This window comes from Triplophysa dalaica, chromosome 7 (assembly GCF_015846415.1).
Source record: "Triplophysa dalaica isolate WHDGS20190420 chromosome 7, ASM1584641v1, whole genome shotgun sequence".
Classification (NCBI taxonomy): Eukaryota; Metazoa; Chordata; class Actinopteri; order Cypriniformes; family Nemacheilidae; genus Triplophysa; species Triplophysa dalaica.
This window is the reverse complement of record NC_079548.1, coordinates 15,348,735-15,363,989: the sequence shown is the minus strand read 5'-3', so window position 1 is coordinate 15,363,989 and position 15,255 is coordinate 15,348,735. Positions and strand designations below refer to the sequence as shown.

The window sequence follows — 15,255 nt, the reverse complement described above, 5'->3', positions numbered from 1 at the left end:
ACCTTACATTTTTGGAAAAAACATAAATAGAAAACAACGGGAAAAGGGTCTTCTAAGAAACATTAGCTTAAAATATTTTAACAGGGAATGTAACATTATTAACTAACGCTAGAGATCACCACAATAACCCTTAAATGTTAGATTTTTTTAATGATGTAGCTACACCAAAGGTTTTTTAAAAGGTTCTTCATAGCAATGACCATTCTGTCAAAGGTTCTGTTATGAAACAGACAGGCTTTTAAGATGTTAAAGGTTCTTTGTGGAACCAAAAGGTTCTTCTATGACATCGAAGAACCTTTTGAAGCACCTTTTGTTAAGAGTGTAAAAAGATAACATGTCAATGTTTAATAAAAACACTGTAAGTACAATTTATGTGTTGTACGAAATGTGTAATTGTAATATATGTAACACAAAGTATTCATATTGTCCACAAAGAAAAGTGCGAGAAGTTACTGAGTGACATCCCTTTTCTTGCTTTTCGCTGCCAACAAAAGATGTTGAAATTGCGAGAATGGGTTTTAATAGTCTTGGAAGCATGTTAGAGTGATGAAAAATAACTACCAAATCATTAATGCTTTGAAGCTTATGCCATGCCTTTCCAGCGAAAATTAATGTATTTATAGTTGTCATGGAGCTTTAGTACAGAAGCATTATATATAGCAGCAATTCCAAATATACAGGTAATTTAATGTTTGCTCAGTTTGTTTGTTTTTCTACACTAAAAACATTATATTATATACTATCCTACTAGTATAATTTACTACTGTTCCAACAATAAAACTTCTTACTGTTAACCCATCATATGTGTGTACTGTATTAAGGTACACATAGTGTCTCTACAAAATAAAGCAGTTCTCTATTATTTTTTCTCTGGTCAGATTTTTGTAATTATGGGTTTATGTTCTTTTGTGTGTGTGTGTGTGTGTGTGTGTGTGTGTGTCTGTGTGTGTTACAAAAAATCAGGACAGGAGCCTGTTTTGACTGGTGTTGATGTTTACACCCCCAACCCATTAGTGTGTTGGGTGAAACAGGCAGGTCTGTATGGATGCCGAATGAAGCTGCTGGTGGTTGATGTCTGTCTCTCCAGGCTACATTTATGAAACATCGGACCTTTTTAAACCCCCGTCTTTACTCCATCCAGCTCGCCCCAGAACTATCTCTCTTCATGCTCCTTCTTGCTCTTTGCACACCCTCCCGACTACGCACTCCATCCATACTGTCAAAATATGTCCTGAGGGCACAAGGGATATTCAGAGAAAGGGAGGCAAACTTTCGTAGGAATAGGCAGACAGGAGCCATGATAAATGGATATCGAGAAAAACATGGCAGAAGAAGGGGCTGGAAGTTCTGTGAAGAGGAAGTAGATAGAGGGGAATGGGTCTGGTAATTTTTTTGCTGATATATTTTCTGAGATTACATATGTCAAACTAGTGTTACCCCCAGCGACAGAGCATCTTTCAGTCTTCTCCCATCACACACACATAAGTACATACGGACGAACCTGAGGCATCAAGGTGTGCTGATGATTTGCAGACTGACCCTGATGACCTTGGGCCAGGCGTAAAAAACTTTGCATAGATTTAATCCTTGAAGTGTGCGTACACAGTCAAGTGTGTCCATAGGGTATGCACATATTTTTTCGTATACATTTTTCGGATATGCAGTGTTTATACATTAGGCCAGATGTTTTAGTTGAGGAATACATTAAAGGAGTAGTTCACCTTTAAAATGAAAATTATGTCATCATTTATGTCTTGTCATTTCAAACCTGAATGACTTTCTTTCTTTTGCAGAACACAAGATATTTGGAAAAATGTTGGTAGCAGAACACCACAGCCCCTCGTTCACTTATACTGTAACCAATGCAAGTGAATGGGGGGCTCTTAACAACATTCTTCAAAATAGCTTCTTTTGTGTTCTGCGGAAGAAAGTCAAACAGGTTTGAAATGACAAGAGGGTGAGTAAATAATCACAGATTATTTATTTTTGAAAGTGAACTACTCATTTAATGCAAACACCAGGCTATGGATCATTATTCAATGATAAGGTGGACATTGCTAAATTCATTAAGTTTATTTCTTACACTAATTTAAATGCACGCATTTCTGATTTTTTCTACATGTTTCATATCCTGGAGAACAGTTTATGAAGGGTGTGCTATTATACATCCTAGCAACAATATTGCACAAAGTGTTCTTATGACTTTGTCTCAAGTATAAAGAGAAAATAATATGTTATTGAGCCAATTAAAGTTTATTGCCCGGTGGGAAGAGCTGCTGTTGGTGTGAGATTTCTTTATCTTGACAGCAGGTAAAGGTGGTAATCTGTGATGTCATAATGAAGACGATTTTTAATGGCACTAAAACTAAGCTTCAGGGCTAAAATTGTTTCTCGATGCATCTCGTTTGTTCATGTTTTTTTTCAGGCATTTGTTATTTTGAGGAGATGAATAAAGGAATCTCATAAGGGGTCATTAAAAAAATGGGGGTAAGGAAGGAACCTGGGCTTAAAGTGAGAGGACTGCAGGTCAATACAGAAAACTGTAAACATATTTTTGCTTGACTTCTAGATCCTTGAGGGCACCAAATCTCTCACACTTGAGAGTCTTGAGGAACTTAAGGATCTTGAGCTTGAAGATATTGCAGCTGCAGGTAATGGTTGCTTTCACACACAAACACAGCCCTGTGGCCATACCACCTGTGAGAGCCATCGTCCCACCAGCACCTATTGAATATGAACATGCCCTCATCCCCTCTCTTTGTCTAGCAGTGTGATATCATAAACAATAACAGTGCTTTTAGGTGATCCCTAAGAATTCTTGCCACTTTGCAGGGTTTACAGTTGAAGGTGATTATCTTTTTTGTACATTTACATATTTGGCAGACGCTTGTATCCAAAGCGACTTACATTGCATTGTCCTATACAATTGTTTCTTAGTATTTGAAATCTCTGGGATCGAACCCACCATGTTCTTACTACTGAGCTACAAGTAAGCTATCCTTTAATTTTTAAAGAGTATGTGTATATACAGTATGCACTATATGCATGAAAAATATATATACTCTCCATTCATCTTGCAGTCTTCAAATAAATGCTCACGTTCCTGCAAAGTAGAACCTCAACCTAATTGCCTATATGACATACAGTAATGCACAAAAAGAGCTTTACCACATTAACTTGATAGATATTCACCTAATACATTTTTGTACATTTAATATATGATTGTAGTTGATATTAAAGTATGGATGAGATGAAGACACAATCTTATTTTATTTGAAAAATCATTAAAATAATTTGTGTTTACCTTTCATTGAGTTGACTAAACTTGTTGAGTTGACAAATATTTTTTAAGTTGAATTAACTCAAATTTTTAAGGCAACCAAGTAACTTTTTTTTACAGAGTGGTATTTTTGGACATTTATATGACATTAATTTGATTTACTTGAGACATTTAATTTTCCTTGTGAAGGTTCTCTTATTAAGTTACCCAGCTGCCCTTCCTCAAAAAAAAAAAATCCTATGGAAATGTCTTATTATTATTATATTTTCCTACCATATTCCAGAGAGAGAGAGAGAGAGAGAGAGAGAGAGAGAGAGAGAGAGAGAGAGAGAGAGAGAGAGAGAGAGAGAGAGAGAGAGAATGTTGATGTGAAGAGAGGGAGAGAGGAGCGAAGCCTGCTCCTGCGTCCCATCTGCTGTTATCTTCAGTTCAGTTGTTGATCAGTCTGGGAAACTCTTGTTTTCACTGCTAATGGAGGTCAGATCCAAGACTGAACGTTATCACAACGTGTACGATTTCTTTGTTATATGTTTGCCCCTTACATTGAATGAGATATTTCATGATGTTCAGTCATATCTATGAACAGCTGTAATATTTTTGCATTTAAGGAGTGTGGGATGAATTTTATCCTGGGTGACTTTGGGTTTTAACCCTACAGGTGTGTCCTTAGCACTATGTCAAGGCTCATGGGAAATCCTCCTCCACTATTTTCCCAGCCCTTGACCATTCGGGTAAGGACAGCGAGGAGATTCAACATTGGTCCGTGTCTCCAATTTGATGGAGAATCCACAACACTCATCTTGTTTCACAGATATATTTGCATAAAGCATGGAAAAAGCAGATTAGATTTACAGCTAAACAGTATTTTGCAGAAACATGTGTATGTGAGGAAGTGTGGATGAAATATTAAACAGACCCCATAGTCACTGTGTATTTCCGTTCTCTATTGCCTGTGTGAGTAAACCTGTAACTGTAAGTACAGCCTGATACTAAAGGTATAAGGATAATATATAATTACAAATGAATGAATAGAAAACGCAAAACGTTGGAGGGATGGAGATATGTACTTAGGTTGTCATAGCTCCAGGCAATGTGGCTTTGTGATGTGGGTTGAGCAATAACATTACTCATTTCACATTCCATGCCATCGTCCACCTTTCTCTCTCTCTCCTCATTTCAAACGTACACACGCAAATTTGCCGACAAGACCTTTTTATTACTTTTTATCTTTTGAAACCAACCCCTCTCATTTCCCCTCTCTTCACTTAATATTTCATACAGTACACAGTGAACCAAGGTAGCAAATTCATAGAAATGTTTTCTAGCTCAAGGGTAAATGGGCTGGTGTTCCAATAAGTAACACATAAACCAGTAATCTATGTAAAACTATGTAAGCCATCACGGATAAAGAACATTTTCTAAGCAACGAAAAATAATATTTATAAAAATATCCACTGTATGTGACCTATACTTACAGTAAATGCTGCTCAAAGTGAAATAGTCTCCGTTGTATACATCACTTGTACATCATTGTAATTTATCAAAGAGATATCTGGTATTTTCATGCAACGTGTATCTGTTTTCTTTCCAGACTGAAGATGGTAGATAAAATGTTCTGTCCCCAGAGGGTAACAGACCTACCTGCTTGACCTCGGTGAGCAAACAAAACATTGTTACATCAACACACATTTTTAGAACGCACACAAATACTCCAAATAGAAATGGAAAGAAAAGCACACTTGAATTTGCAAGTTGTATGAAAGCACCATTTAAAAGAGAAATTAATATGAAATTAACATTTATCAAAGGCAAAAACGTTATTTAGCAGAATGCACACACTTTCCCTATCGCAGTAGTCTCTCTAGGGGATGTGTGCGTGAGAGGTGAGCTCGGGACGCTGGGCTTTGGGGAAATGAAGGCTTTGAGATTCATTATTAAACTAGTCCTGTATCATCCCCGAAGACCTCCCGAGGTCCTCCATACCTGCACGTCTCTCACTTCTGCGTGAAACAAATGTGAAACTGTAACTTATTCACTTTAGGATTTCTCTCTCAGACATTTTTCATTTATTCATTCATGTGCTTGCTCACTCATTTCTCTTTTCCGTATTGACTCCATAGGCCTTTCTCTCCTTGACTTGCCCCAAGGGACAGAAATTCCTTTGTAGAAGCATTCGTGTGTGTGCTTAAATGTAGCCGGCAAGGCTTAAGTTTGGTTTCATACCAAATCAGCCTTTATTCACAAAGCCTCCGCATGGCACGCCTGTTGTCTTGTAAACATGAAATCTCTAGCTAGTTTAACCTCCTAATTCTGTGTCTTTAATAAAGGTAAGTACTGATAAACAGTCATTACATGAGGTTTGGATTGAAGATCTGGCTAGACAGTGAAAGCAAGGATTTGTTTGATATGGCAGAATCATTATGCTCATTATGTCTTAAAAGAGCGCGAGAGAGTATTATTATAGAGCCATTATGTGCACACACATCAAACACAGTAAAGCAATGAGTACTGTATGTGTGTCTTGATGAGTTGACCTGTGTGTGAGGAGATATTGTTTTTTTGTTTTAAATTCCATTTGACTTTTGTAGATGAAAGCTTTTGATTTCTAAACACAAAGAAAAAACATCACATAATGTAAATTTGTTGAGAGAATAAGAATATGTAAATAACTAAATTTTGACAAAAATGTCACATGGAACCTTAGAATTTGGGTCAATTTGATAAGAAACGTTTGAGTTCATGTTGAAATCCTCAATAATTTAGACCTTTGATTGACTTGACATTTCTGAGCTCAGTTTGTGACATTGTTGTTATCTCTTCTCAGACATTTCTGAGGTTTCTGGGTCATTTTTATATGGAGAAATATCAAAGACCATTTACTCTCCTTTCAATCTCATTAATGTATAGAATATTAGATTGAACAATATTACAGATGAAATCTCATTTTATGGGTTGTTTTAAATTGAAAATTAATTCAGGATTTAAATTTTTCAAGCCAGGATTCTGGAAAGACCAATTCAGATTGGTTTATGCTGCTAACTGTTAACTTGGTAATGGTCTAGGTAAGAAACTAAATGTATGAGACCCTCAACAACAAAACCAGTCTTAAGTAGCACAGGAAAAATTTGAGTAATTGCCAAAAATACATTTAAGGGGAAAAAATTTCAGATTTTTATTTTTACCAAATATCATAACAAAGATCATGTTCCATGAAGATATTTGATAAATTTCTTTACTGTAAATGTGTAAAAACGTTCTTTTTGTGAGCAGATACCAGCTTTATAAACAGTTGTTGTTTCACCAGAGTGTCCTATCCTAACAAACCATATATCAATAGAACATTTATTTCTTCAGCGTTCAGATGATGTAAAAATCTCAATTTCGAAAAAATGACCCTTAAGACTGGCTTTGTGGTCCTGGGTCACATGTTGTTAACATCGCAATGTCTTGTAAAGAAGTCAAGTTAAAAAGCATGGTCAGGACACCAGAACCCAACACTGGGGACCAACATCCAAAACACAACAAAACCTGGTGACCGGCAAAGAAGGATTTAACTAGAGACCAGGTGTTTGTGTTCAGAGCTCTGGACAGGTGTGCAACCACAAACACAATGAGAGAGAATGACAAAGAAGAAAACAAACATTTTTAAATGCATTTTAAATGGGACACGAACAAGACACCATTAACACTAATGTATGCATAACTTTATTTGAAAGTGATATCTTGGTTCTTAAATAAGGAAATAGGTCACAAAAGTAAAAAAATGGGTAAATGCATCTTTACTTCAGACTAAAGCTTGTAAAAGAAGCACTGTCTGAAATATATAACAAGTATAAAATACAAATTCCCCCACAGACTGGGTGAGGTAGTAGAAACAAATCCCCTGCGTGAAATGTTTGAAGCACAAAGTGAAACATTACACTGTTAAAGCTATGACAACACAAATAAAAACACAGAACTTTATAAATGCATAAAGTTCATTGAAGACATCCTGATATACAGGCTGTCCTAGTGCTATACATTTCAGACGTCGCAGCAGAGAAACATACATATCCATAATATGCTCACGTGTATACACACTCACATGTACACAAAACTAGAGAATGATCTCATTTGGGTTTCCGCGGCTACCGCTGGGGTTTCGGGTATTTGCATGTTTGACACAGCAATCTCGTTCATTGAAACGAAAGCGATTACAGGTGAAAGAGTTCAGCTAGTCACAGCAGAACCCTCTTTCAGACGTTTTAATGATTACAAATGTTTAAGCTGATCGACATTAAGTTTGGACTGAATTTTCCTTTTGATTAATGTGGAGAATTTCACTGCAGTTTTCTCCTTTCCCAGAAACACCACACACAGACATTAACATACGCACGCATAAGTAGGCACGTACACACGCAAACACTCATGCTTCAAATCAGACTTCAGTTCTAAGTGAAAAAATGCTTGAAATGTATAACATTAACAGGACATGTATATGAGTAATACTTTGCATTGCCTTGTAGGAATGTGTCTTTCCCGAAAAAGTGCACCGATATAACTCGCTTTTTCTCATTTTGGGTGGAAATTCAGAAGAAAACGAACCAGCATGCAAGCCTTGAAGTTGTTCTAGAGTAAAAGTACCGTTATTTGCTCTGATTGGGGTAAATAGGCGTCTGGACTTTATCAAAGGCTTTACACACATTAAAGGGCTTGTGATGAGAATGAGAATTCATGAACTGATAAACGCCGAGAGGGTCACTGGTGATATTTTACTTGTTCAGATTGAGACAGACTCGCTCTCATTGCCCATGGTGGGAATGTAAAATATAAAGACTATACACTCAGATAGCCAGATGTTTTCACACACTATACACTGCTATGAAAAGGGTAAGTTTGGGTCAGCTCCGAAACACTTCTACTCAACCCTAATGCTTTTTAACATGCTGGTGCATTAGAAAATGGCATGTTACACAGTGAAGAACTCATAAAAATCATATGAAAATGTCATTTTATGAAAGTCTACTTGTGTTTGATCCAACAGTTTTGTCGAACTGCAATAAATACATTCCTATCTATTACCACGTACAGCCATTTAATGGCCATTCAAGATATAAAACATGATTATATAACATTCATTAAAGTCTATAAAAGCAGATTAAGTTCCAGTTGATCAACAAATCCCTCCCACCCCAACCCATTGCAGATAGATATTTATGTAAAACATAATAACTTTGAATATCATAACAGACACAAGTACTTTCTTCCTTACAAATAAGAGACAACTTATTGACAAATAAACTTTCAGAAGTGCTTCATACTATCAATATATTTTAAAGCCCAATATGTGGACTCTCAGAGCAATAGAGAAATATGCAGTAAAGGCAGTGGAATGAAAAACAGGTAAAAATGTAGTCAAAAAGATAAGTCTGAGGGCAGACAGCTGAGAATTACTGCCCTAACATTGCCCTAAAGTGTGCGTCACCACAAAATGTTCAAAAGGAAGAGGTTACTTCGGCTAAACTCAAACCTCTGGTTGTGGCTTTTCGAGTCTCTCGTTTTGAAGACAAGAAACAGGGTTTGTCTTATTTGGTTTCCATGACAGCAGAAAAGCTACTATCACGTTAGTCAAATATCTCTTTTGGCATGACAACCTCCAAACCTTTATCCTCCCGATATGCATGTTTGCATCTCCTGTAATGCACTACCAATCTGCCCCTCATTCTTCTTCAACGTCTCGCTCTCAGTGTTTCTTACAGGTGTACACCTCCTCTTCTCGAACACAGGTTTCGCACTCTACATGGCAGCACCATCTGACTTGGCAGTGGCAGGAGAGGGTGGTGAGGCGGAGGGCTGTGTTGTAGCCCCGCCCACAGCACAGGCTGCTGCAGCTGGTGTCTTTGGAACAGGTCCTGCCGGCCGTGCCGGGCGAGTAACGCGAGGGCCTGCAGAAGCTGGGCGACTCCTCCAAGAACACCAGCTCTGTGGGTCGTGGTCGAGGGCCTGTGTTGCTGTATCGACGTGGCCCCGCCAGCTCGGTCTCGCCCGTGGCGGCGTTGGTGATGCTGTGCACGCGGACTGCGGTGTCGTAACGGTATTTCAGCAGGTTGCCCGTGTCGTGAAACGGGGAGAGCTGCTTCCAGCAAGTCCTCACGGCGCACGAACCGGAGACGCCGTGACACTTACAAGTAGTTTTGAGTCCGCTCTTCACTGCCTGAAAGAAAGACAGAGAAGCATGAGCATACCAGAAAAAAAGGGCGTGGGATTGATTAAAAGTGTGTTATCTTCTCAAAAATGAGGAGGTGGGACAAACATAAAAATAATGTTAATAAAGTTCACAACAGTTAGATTGTGGAATTTGGAGAATGCGGCAGGACTCTATAGCCTTGAGGTGAAGATATTGGGTTGACGTGGAGTAGATGATGGATGCAGGGGGAATGTCTGAGCTGGCAGTCTTTCAACTCTGACCTGCACCTCTTGAGGACCTAAAACCGCCATTTCTCGGATCTTGCTTTTACCATCTTTGATTCTTTGCTCTCTCTCTCTCTGAGCTTACACTCATGTGTGTGAATTTCATTATTCAGTTAATAAAGGTTATTTTCTGTCCCTTATTGGGGAAGTGGGTTACAGAGCAGTGCAGTCAATCTAAAAGGGCCCAGGGGCAGATGGAAGGTCAAATGGTCGATGGGGTGATCCACCCTACATTGGTATGAGCCTCCCACCCGAGGGCCACCTGAGAAACACCGTCAAGTGAGAAAACAGCAAGAATCTGAAAGACGAGGGTCTAACGAGTTCTCATCCTCCTTTGCTTGTTTTTGTTAACAGCCATCTGTGGCCCGAGGTGTCAACTGTGGGAACCAACAAAATCGAAGTCTGATAAGATCCGAGTTCGTCCAGCCGTTTCTTTCTCCTTGAATCTTTTTTCACAAACCCTCCCCCTTTTCGTCCTCTCTCGTTCTCTTGCTATCTCTCTTTTGCCCTAAGGCTGCCAGTCTCCTGGTAACAAGACTGTCTTTGGGGGTGTTAGGAGGATTTATGAAAGTCTGTGAGCGTGCCGGCGCGACAGGAGCGGCAGGAGCGGCGAGGCATACAGTAAGTGGAAAATATGCTCGTATATTACAGAGGCCTCCTCTCTGTATAATCGCCCTGATGGGAGACCTCTAATTTTGAGAGGGCCCCCACAGCAAGCGCCGTCATGCCTGGACCAGGGGAAGGAACACCTGGCTCCAGCGAGCTGGCCAATGCCTGCTCGTTTACCTGCCTCATCCCATTCAATGAACTCCCCTCTGGGCTACAATGAACAGACCGCACCCCTACGACCAAGAAACTCCTCTGGTGCGTGTTGGACATGAAGGTAGAGAGAGATTAACCCTTGCCGATGTTCACACAAAAAAGTACTAAAATTGATCATGGTACCATTGTGGATTTCTGGGCATGTGCAATGGCATAAGTCATTGTTTACAGTGAAGCACAATATAAAATACATTGGACATAAATATGGTGATCATTTAGTTTTGAGTTCTTGATTAGGAAAACGATTTATTCCTTGACAGTGGTGTGGGTCGCTTTGGATACAAGCATAAGCCAAATGCATGAAAAAAAAAATCAAACGCATAAATATAACGTAAATGAATAAATACCAGGTTCCCTCTTGATGTGAAGTGCAAAACATCCATTTTTTCTGCACTGAATAGCAAATAGGTGTACAAGGATAGTACAACTTCATTATCATCAGTTAATTTGTGACAGTCTGGGTCTTACCCGGGTGCCGACGTTAATGTTGTGGGCATCAATCTGGGCACGCAGGTCCTTGCTGACCCGTTTCTGCCCCAAGAACTTCTTGAGAAACTTAGTGCTGTATTTCAGATTGTCTCCACAGACGCCCCACTGCCAGGCCTCACGGTGCTGCAGACCCGGAGAGTCGTCGCAGGTGCAGCGTTCCATCCGCCCTGAGCTGCAGGCTTTGGCCAGTGCGTGAGTCAGTGCCGCAGATGACACGGCTAGCAGAAAGGCCGTCTCCTTGAACCCTGATTGAGTGAATAATTCAGAAACGAGCACCATTGCTTTATAAAGTGCAGTGTTGTGCATTGTATATTATAGAGCTAATTTAGGGGCATACCTTTGTTTACACTTACATGAATGTGTTGGAACATTTTAGCACATTGATAATATTATTGTTTAAGATGTTTTGTAAGCCTCATCTAAATAGGAAGATTGCGAGCTAAATGTCAGTTTTTTCTTCAAAAGCAAAACTTAGCGATAAAACTAATCATCGCACAGTCACTGTCTTTATGTTATTTGTACACATTTAACATTTGTCTAAATTCTCTAATGTGTTGTATATATGGATCATGTGCAACTTTTCCAATAAGTGTAAAATCTTCTTTAAACAGTGACCTCTTTAAACAGTTATTTGTTGAGACCAGGGTTGAGGCTGAGGGTTATTTTGATGCAATTAATTATTATTTAGACTAGGAAAAGTTTTGTGACAGATGAAAGTGCGTGATCACGCCGCCCTTTTCCTCTGAGAAATGGGCGCTTTTCCTGAAGATAAAAATACTTCGGCTGCTGGCCCCGCGAGGCCTCACCGCACAGGGACTCCGCGCTTACTCCCTAATTACCAGCGGAACGACCTGCACATGGCTTTCACATTCACATCCTGCGCATTTACGAACATGTCTGTTTGGAAACATGCACCACAAATAACGAGAAGATAAATAGGGGTTTCTGCGTCGTTGGATATAGCCTACGCACTCAGTGGCATAAAAGTTTATGCAAACATAAAAAACATGTATGTATGTAAAATGTAAAATGTTTTGTTGGAGCTATTCAAACTCACAATATGTTAAACTGAACATACATTTTAGAATGGCTGGAGTCTCCAGTTTGGAGGATGCTGCATTTCTCGCGGTACCTCACCTCGTTTCAGAAGGCTTGCGCGCCCATCCATGCTGCAGTTCCAGCGCTCGTTGCGGAACTGATAGCGGCACTCCAGGAGGCTAAGGCGGACAGATTCCCTCAGAGTCTCCGCCAGCCCCGGTTCACGCCGACACATGCGCTTCTGCCGACGCGTCAAGGTCATCTGCTCGCATTGCTTCAGGTACAATTTACCGTTCGGAGCCTCGTTGGCAAAAGGACCAGGCAGAAAGACCAGGGGTTCGCGACCTGTAAGCCTAAAACAGTGAAAAATGCATACAGTAAATAAATTAATTTATAAGATTGGTTAGTTTAGGACATTATATTTTGCTCAATAACTCACTGGGTGATTTTTGCATGTCTTTTTTTCACAGCGATAAACTTGTTAATAACCAGAAATGACTTATTTTAAGTATTTGTTGCTCTTTTCTTGTTTTTCTGCAAATGCCCACTTGTGGTGACACGCGTGCTTTGAATATTTTGAAATACATCATTTGAATAGTCGAGTTTGAATAGAGAATGCACAGATACCAGACTACACGTGTTGTATCCAGAGTCACTGTTTGGACAGTGCGCGTAGCTTTTTCAAAACAACACTGCAGGATCAGAAACTTCAGAAACCACTTTTAAATAAAATGCATTGCAGCGTGTTTATAGGATTCTTAATATAAACACTAGTGGGGCAACGTCCTGTGACTACGAGCCAGAAACATCTTAATGATCAGGTAGCGCGAGGGTAAGCACACAGTGCCAAAACCATCGGAAGACATCTGGATCCAAAAACACATCGCCGCTTTCAACAGCACTATTCGCCTTGTACAGCATGACACTTTAAATGTTATGTTGAAAATAAATCTAAAGGTTTTACTTGCGCAATACCCTTTGGAGATATGTTTTATATATAATAAAATACATTACATTATTATATTTACATAACTTTACAATGCCGCCTAGGTTACTTCAAATCATTATTAGGTCAACTTTTGTAGAGACAGTAAACAATAACAAACAAACAGTAACAAGAAAGGCCTATGCGTAATTGCGCACAGGATATCCAAATTCACCAAAATCTCTCCACCTGTTGCGCCAGACAAGACATGAACTCAGCTGTTCGCCCCTTGTTCCATATTCTAAAATATGTCTATTCCTTAGAAATAACACTAATGGACCCAGAGGCCGTTTCCATGGCTTCAGAAATTAGGGAGAATTTAAAAAAAGGACTGCTGACCCGAAATAGGCTGCTGCGTAGGAGAGAAGGATGCAGAGGGCAAGAAGTCGCAGCGGACAGGCAGTCCTCGGAAGCCCGGTGCACATGATGACGGGTCGACGCTGCTCTTCATTGCGCTATCTGTCCGTATAGAAATCCCAGCTGTGCTGGACAGCGCAACTTCTTAAAGGGGAAGAAACTTATTTTGGCCCATTTGGGTGGCGCAGTCCTGAGAGAGCGAGAAACGCGCGCAAAACTTATTGGTGCATCTGTCATTTACTCCGCCCATCGCCAATGAACTCCAGTTGCGCTGAGTAGTGGCAGGTGCACTTCACTTTTGAGGTTTCTGTTTGTTTATTGAAATCGTGTGCAGAGCCATTTAATCATTGGTACCTTGTAACTAAGTAACTAATTAGTATTTAGTTATAATTCGTTGTTTGATAAGTTCATATATTAATATACATTACAAATGCTACATTTATTCCTGCTCATGTTATGCAATAACAGTTATTCACAGTTTACAAAAATATTAGGGAAAGGGAAGTGTACAAATAATAAATAAAAGAAAAAATATTATTTTTATTCTTATACCAACAACTTAGTTCTCTGAGTTCACTAGGATAATGATTCAGCATGTTTACTCTTGTGTCGTTCCAGAACCTTGTTTACAAACTGCGGCTCCATTCTCATTTCCTTAACATCATTAACTATGATGCTGTTGTTTTAGTTTTGTCATCACCAAGCAGAATATAATGAGCTAATCACGGCCGATCTTTCATCTCAGTTCCTCTCCCTTCCATCAGTGACCGACTGGGCACCAGATTTCCCTTATGATGTCACCTTCTTTGTTCAAACATCCACCTTTATGATGGAGGAGTGTCAGGTGCACTTCCTGCTTTTGCTGTGACCAAACAATTTGGAGAACACATACCCTACTCATTTAATTTGAATATATATGTCTTGAGGAGAGGACGAAACACGCACATCAATCTAAAAAGGGTGCTCGACCAAGAGAGTAAATCCAAATAGTGACAAATGCCGGCACACCAGAGCTCCAAAAATTAAAAATACTTTATTATTTAAAAGACTACCGCATGGCTTGTGACGTTTCGAGCACACAGGCTCTTCATCACACAATGATGTGCCGACTTTTGTCACTATTTAAATATATAGGAATTGTGGATGGAAAGAAAGGATACACATTAAATTTTCTTCCAAATGAATGGGACTGTAGTTGTATTTTAGGATCTTAAACTATTTGAATCCATTAAATAGTATATTTGTGGGGGGGGGGGGTGTGAGTAACTTATTTTAAACGGTATGTTAGGAATGGTTTTCTTTATCATATCATTAGATAGTAAAACCATATCTGACTCTGGATTTGTGCCAATGGTGTTAAAGTATCTAGTTCAATTTTAGGCAGTTAGACCTTGAGAATTGTATTCCGCAAACAAGGAAATTTTGTAGAATTGTTGTAGTACAACTATGTTGTTAAATTTTAAAATCAATTTCTCCATTCAATAATCTGACATTTCATGGACATTTCAGGGAGGCCTATAATAAAACGACTTTGTTATTTTGTCACTCTTTGTGCAACCTAAAGAAATCTTCTGCATCACCGACACAGAGTATTACATCGTCCCACAGTGACCTAAAATCCTCAAGTCTACTATCTATGTACAGGTGCACAAAACAGACTTCAATAGACTGGCAGTAGTGGATTAACAGTGGCTATGGTGTCTTGCCAGTAGCACCATCTGCTGGCAAAACTATAGAATTAATTTTCAAAACGAACAACCTCTGATTTTAGCCATTTAGCTACTGCTTATCCACTCACTTTTGAGGATTGACCACACGTTCTCTATATGGGATT

General features: G+C 39.3%; 1 protein-coding gene across 1 annotated transcript; it reads right to left on the bottom strand.

Moving 5' to 3' along the window:
* Positions 1-8,511: 8,511 nt before the first annotated feature.
* wnt9b (wingless-type MMTV integration site family, member 9B) lies at positions 8,512-13,515 on the bottom strand. The gene is made up of 4 exons (XM_056752252.1): positions 13,404-13,515; positions 12,179-12,424; positions 11,021-11,286; positions 8,512-9,473 (listed from the first exon to the last, which is right to left on the bottom strand). The coding sequence occupies exons 1-4, from the start codon at positions 13,513-13,515 to the stop codon at positions 9,003-9,005; spliced, it is 1,095 nt and encodes a 364-aa protein (XP_056608230.1). The 3' UTR covers positions 8,512-9,002.
* Positions 13,516-15,255: the final 1,740 nt, after the last annotated feature.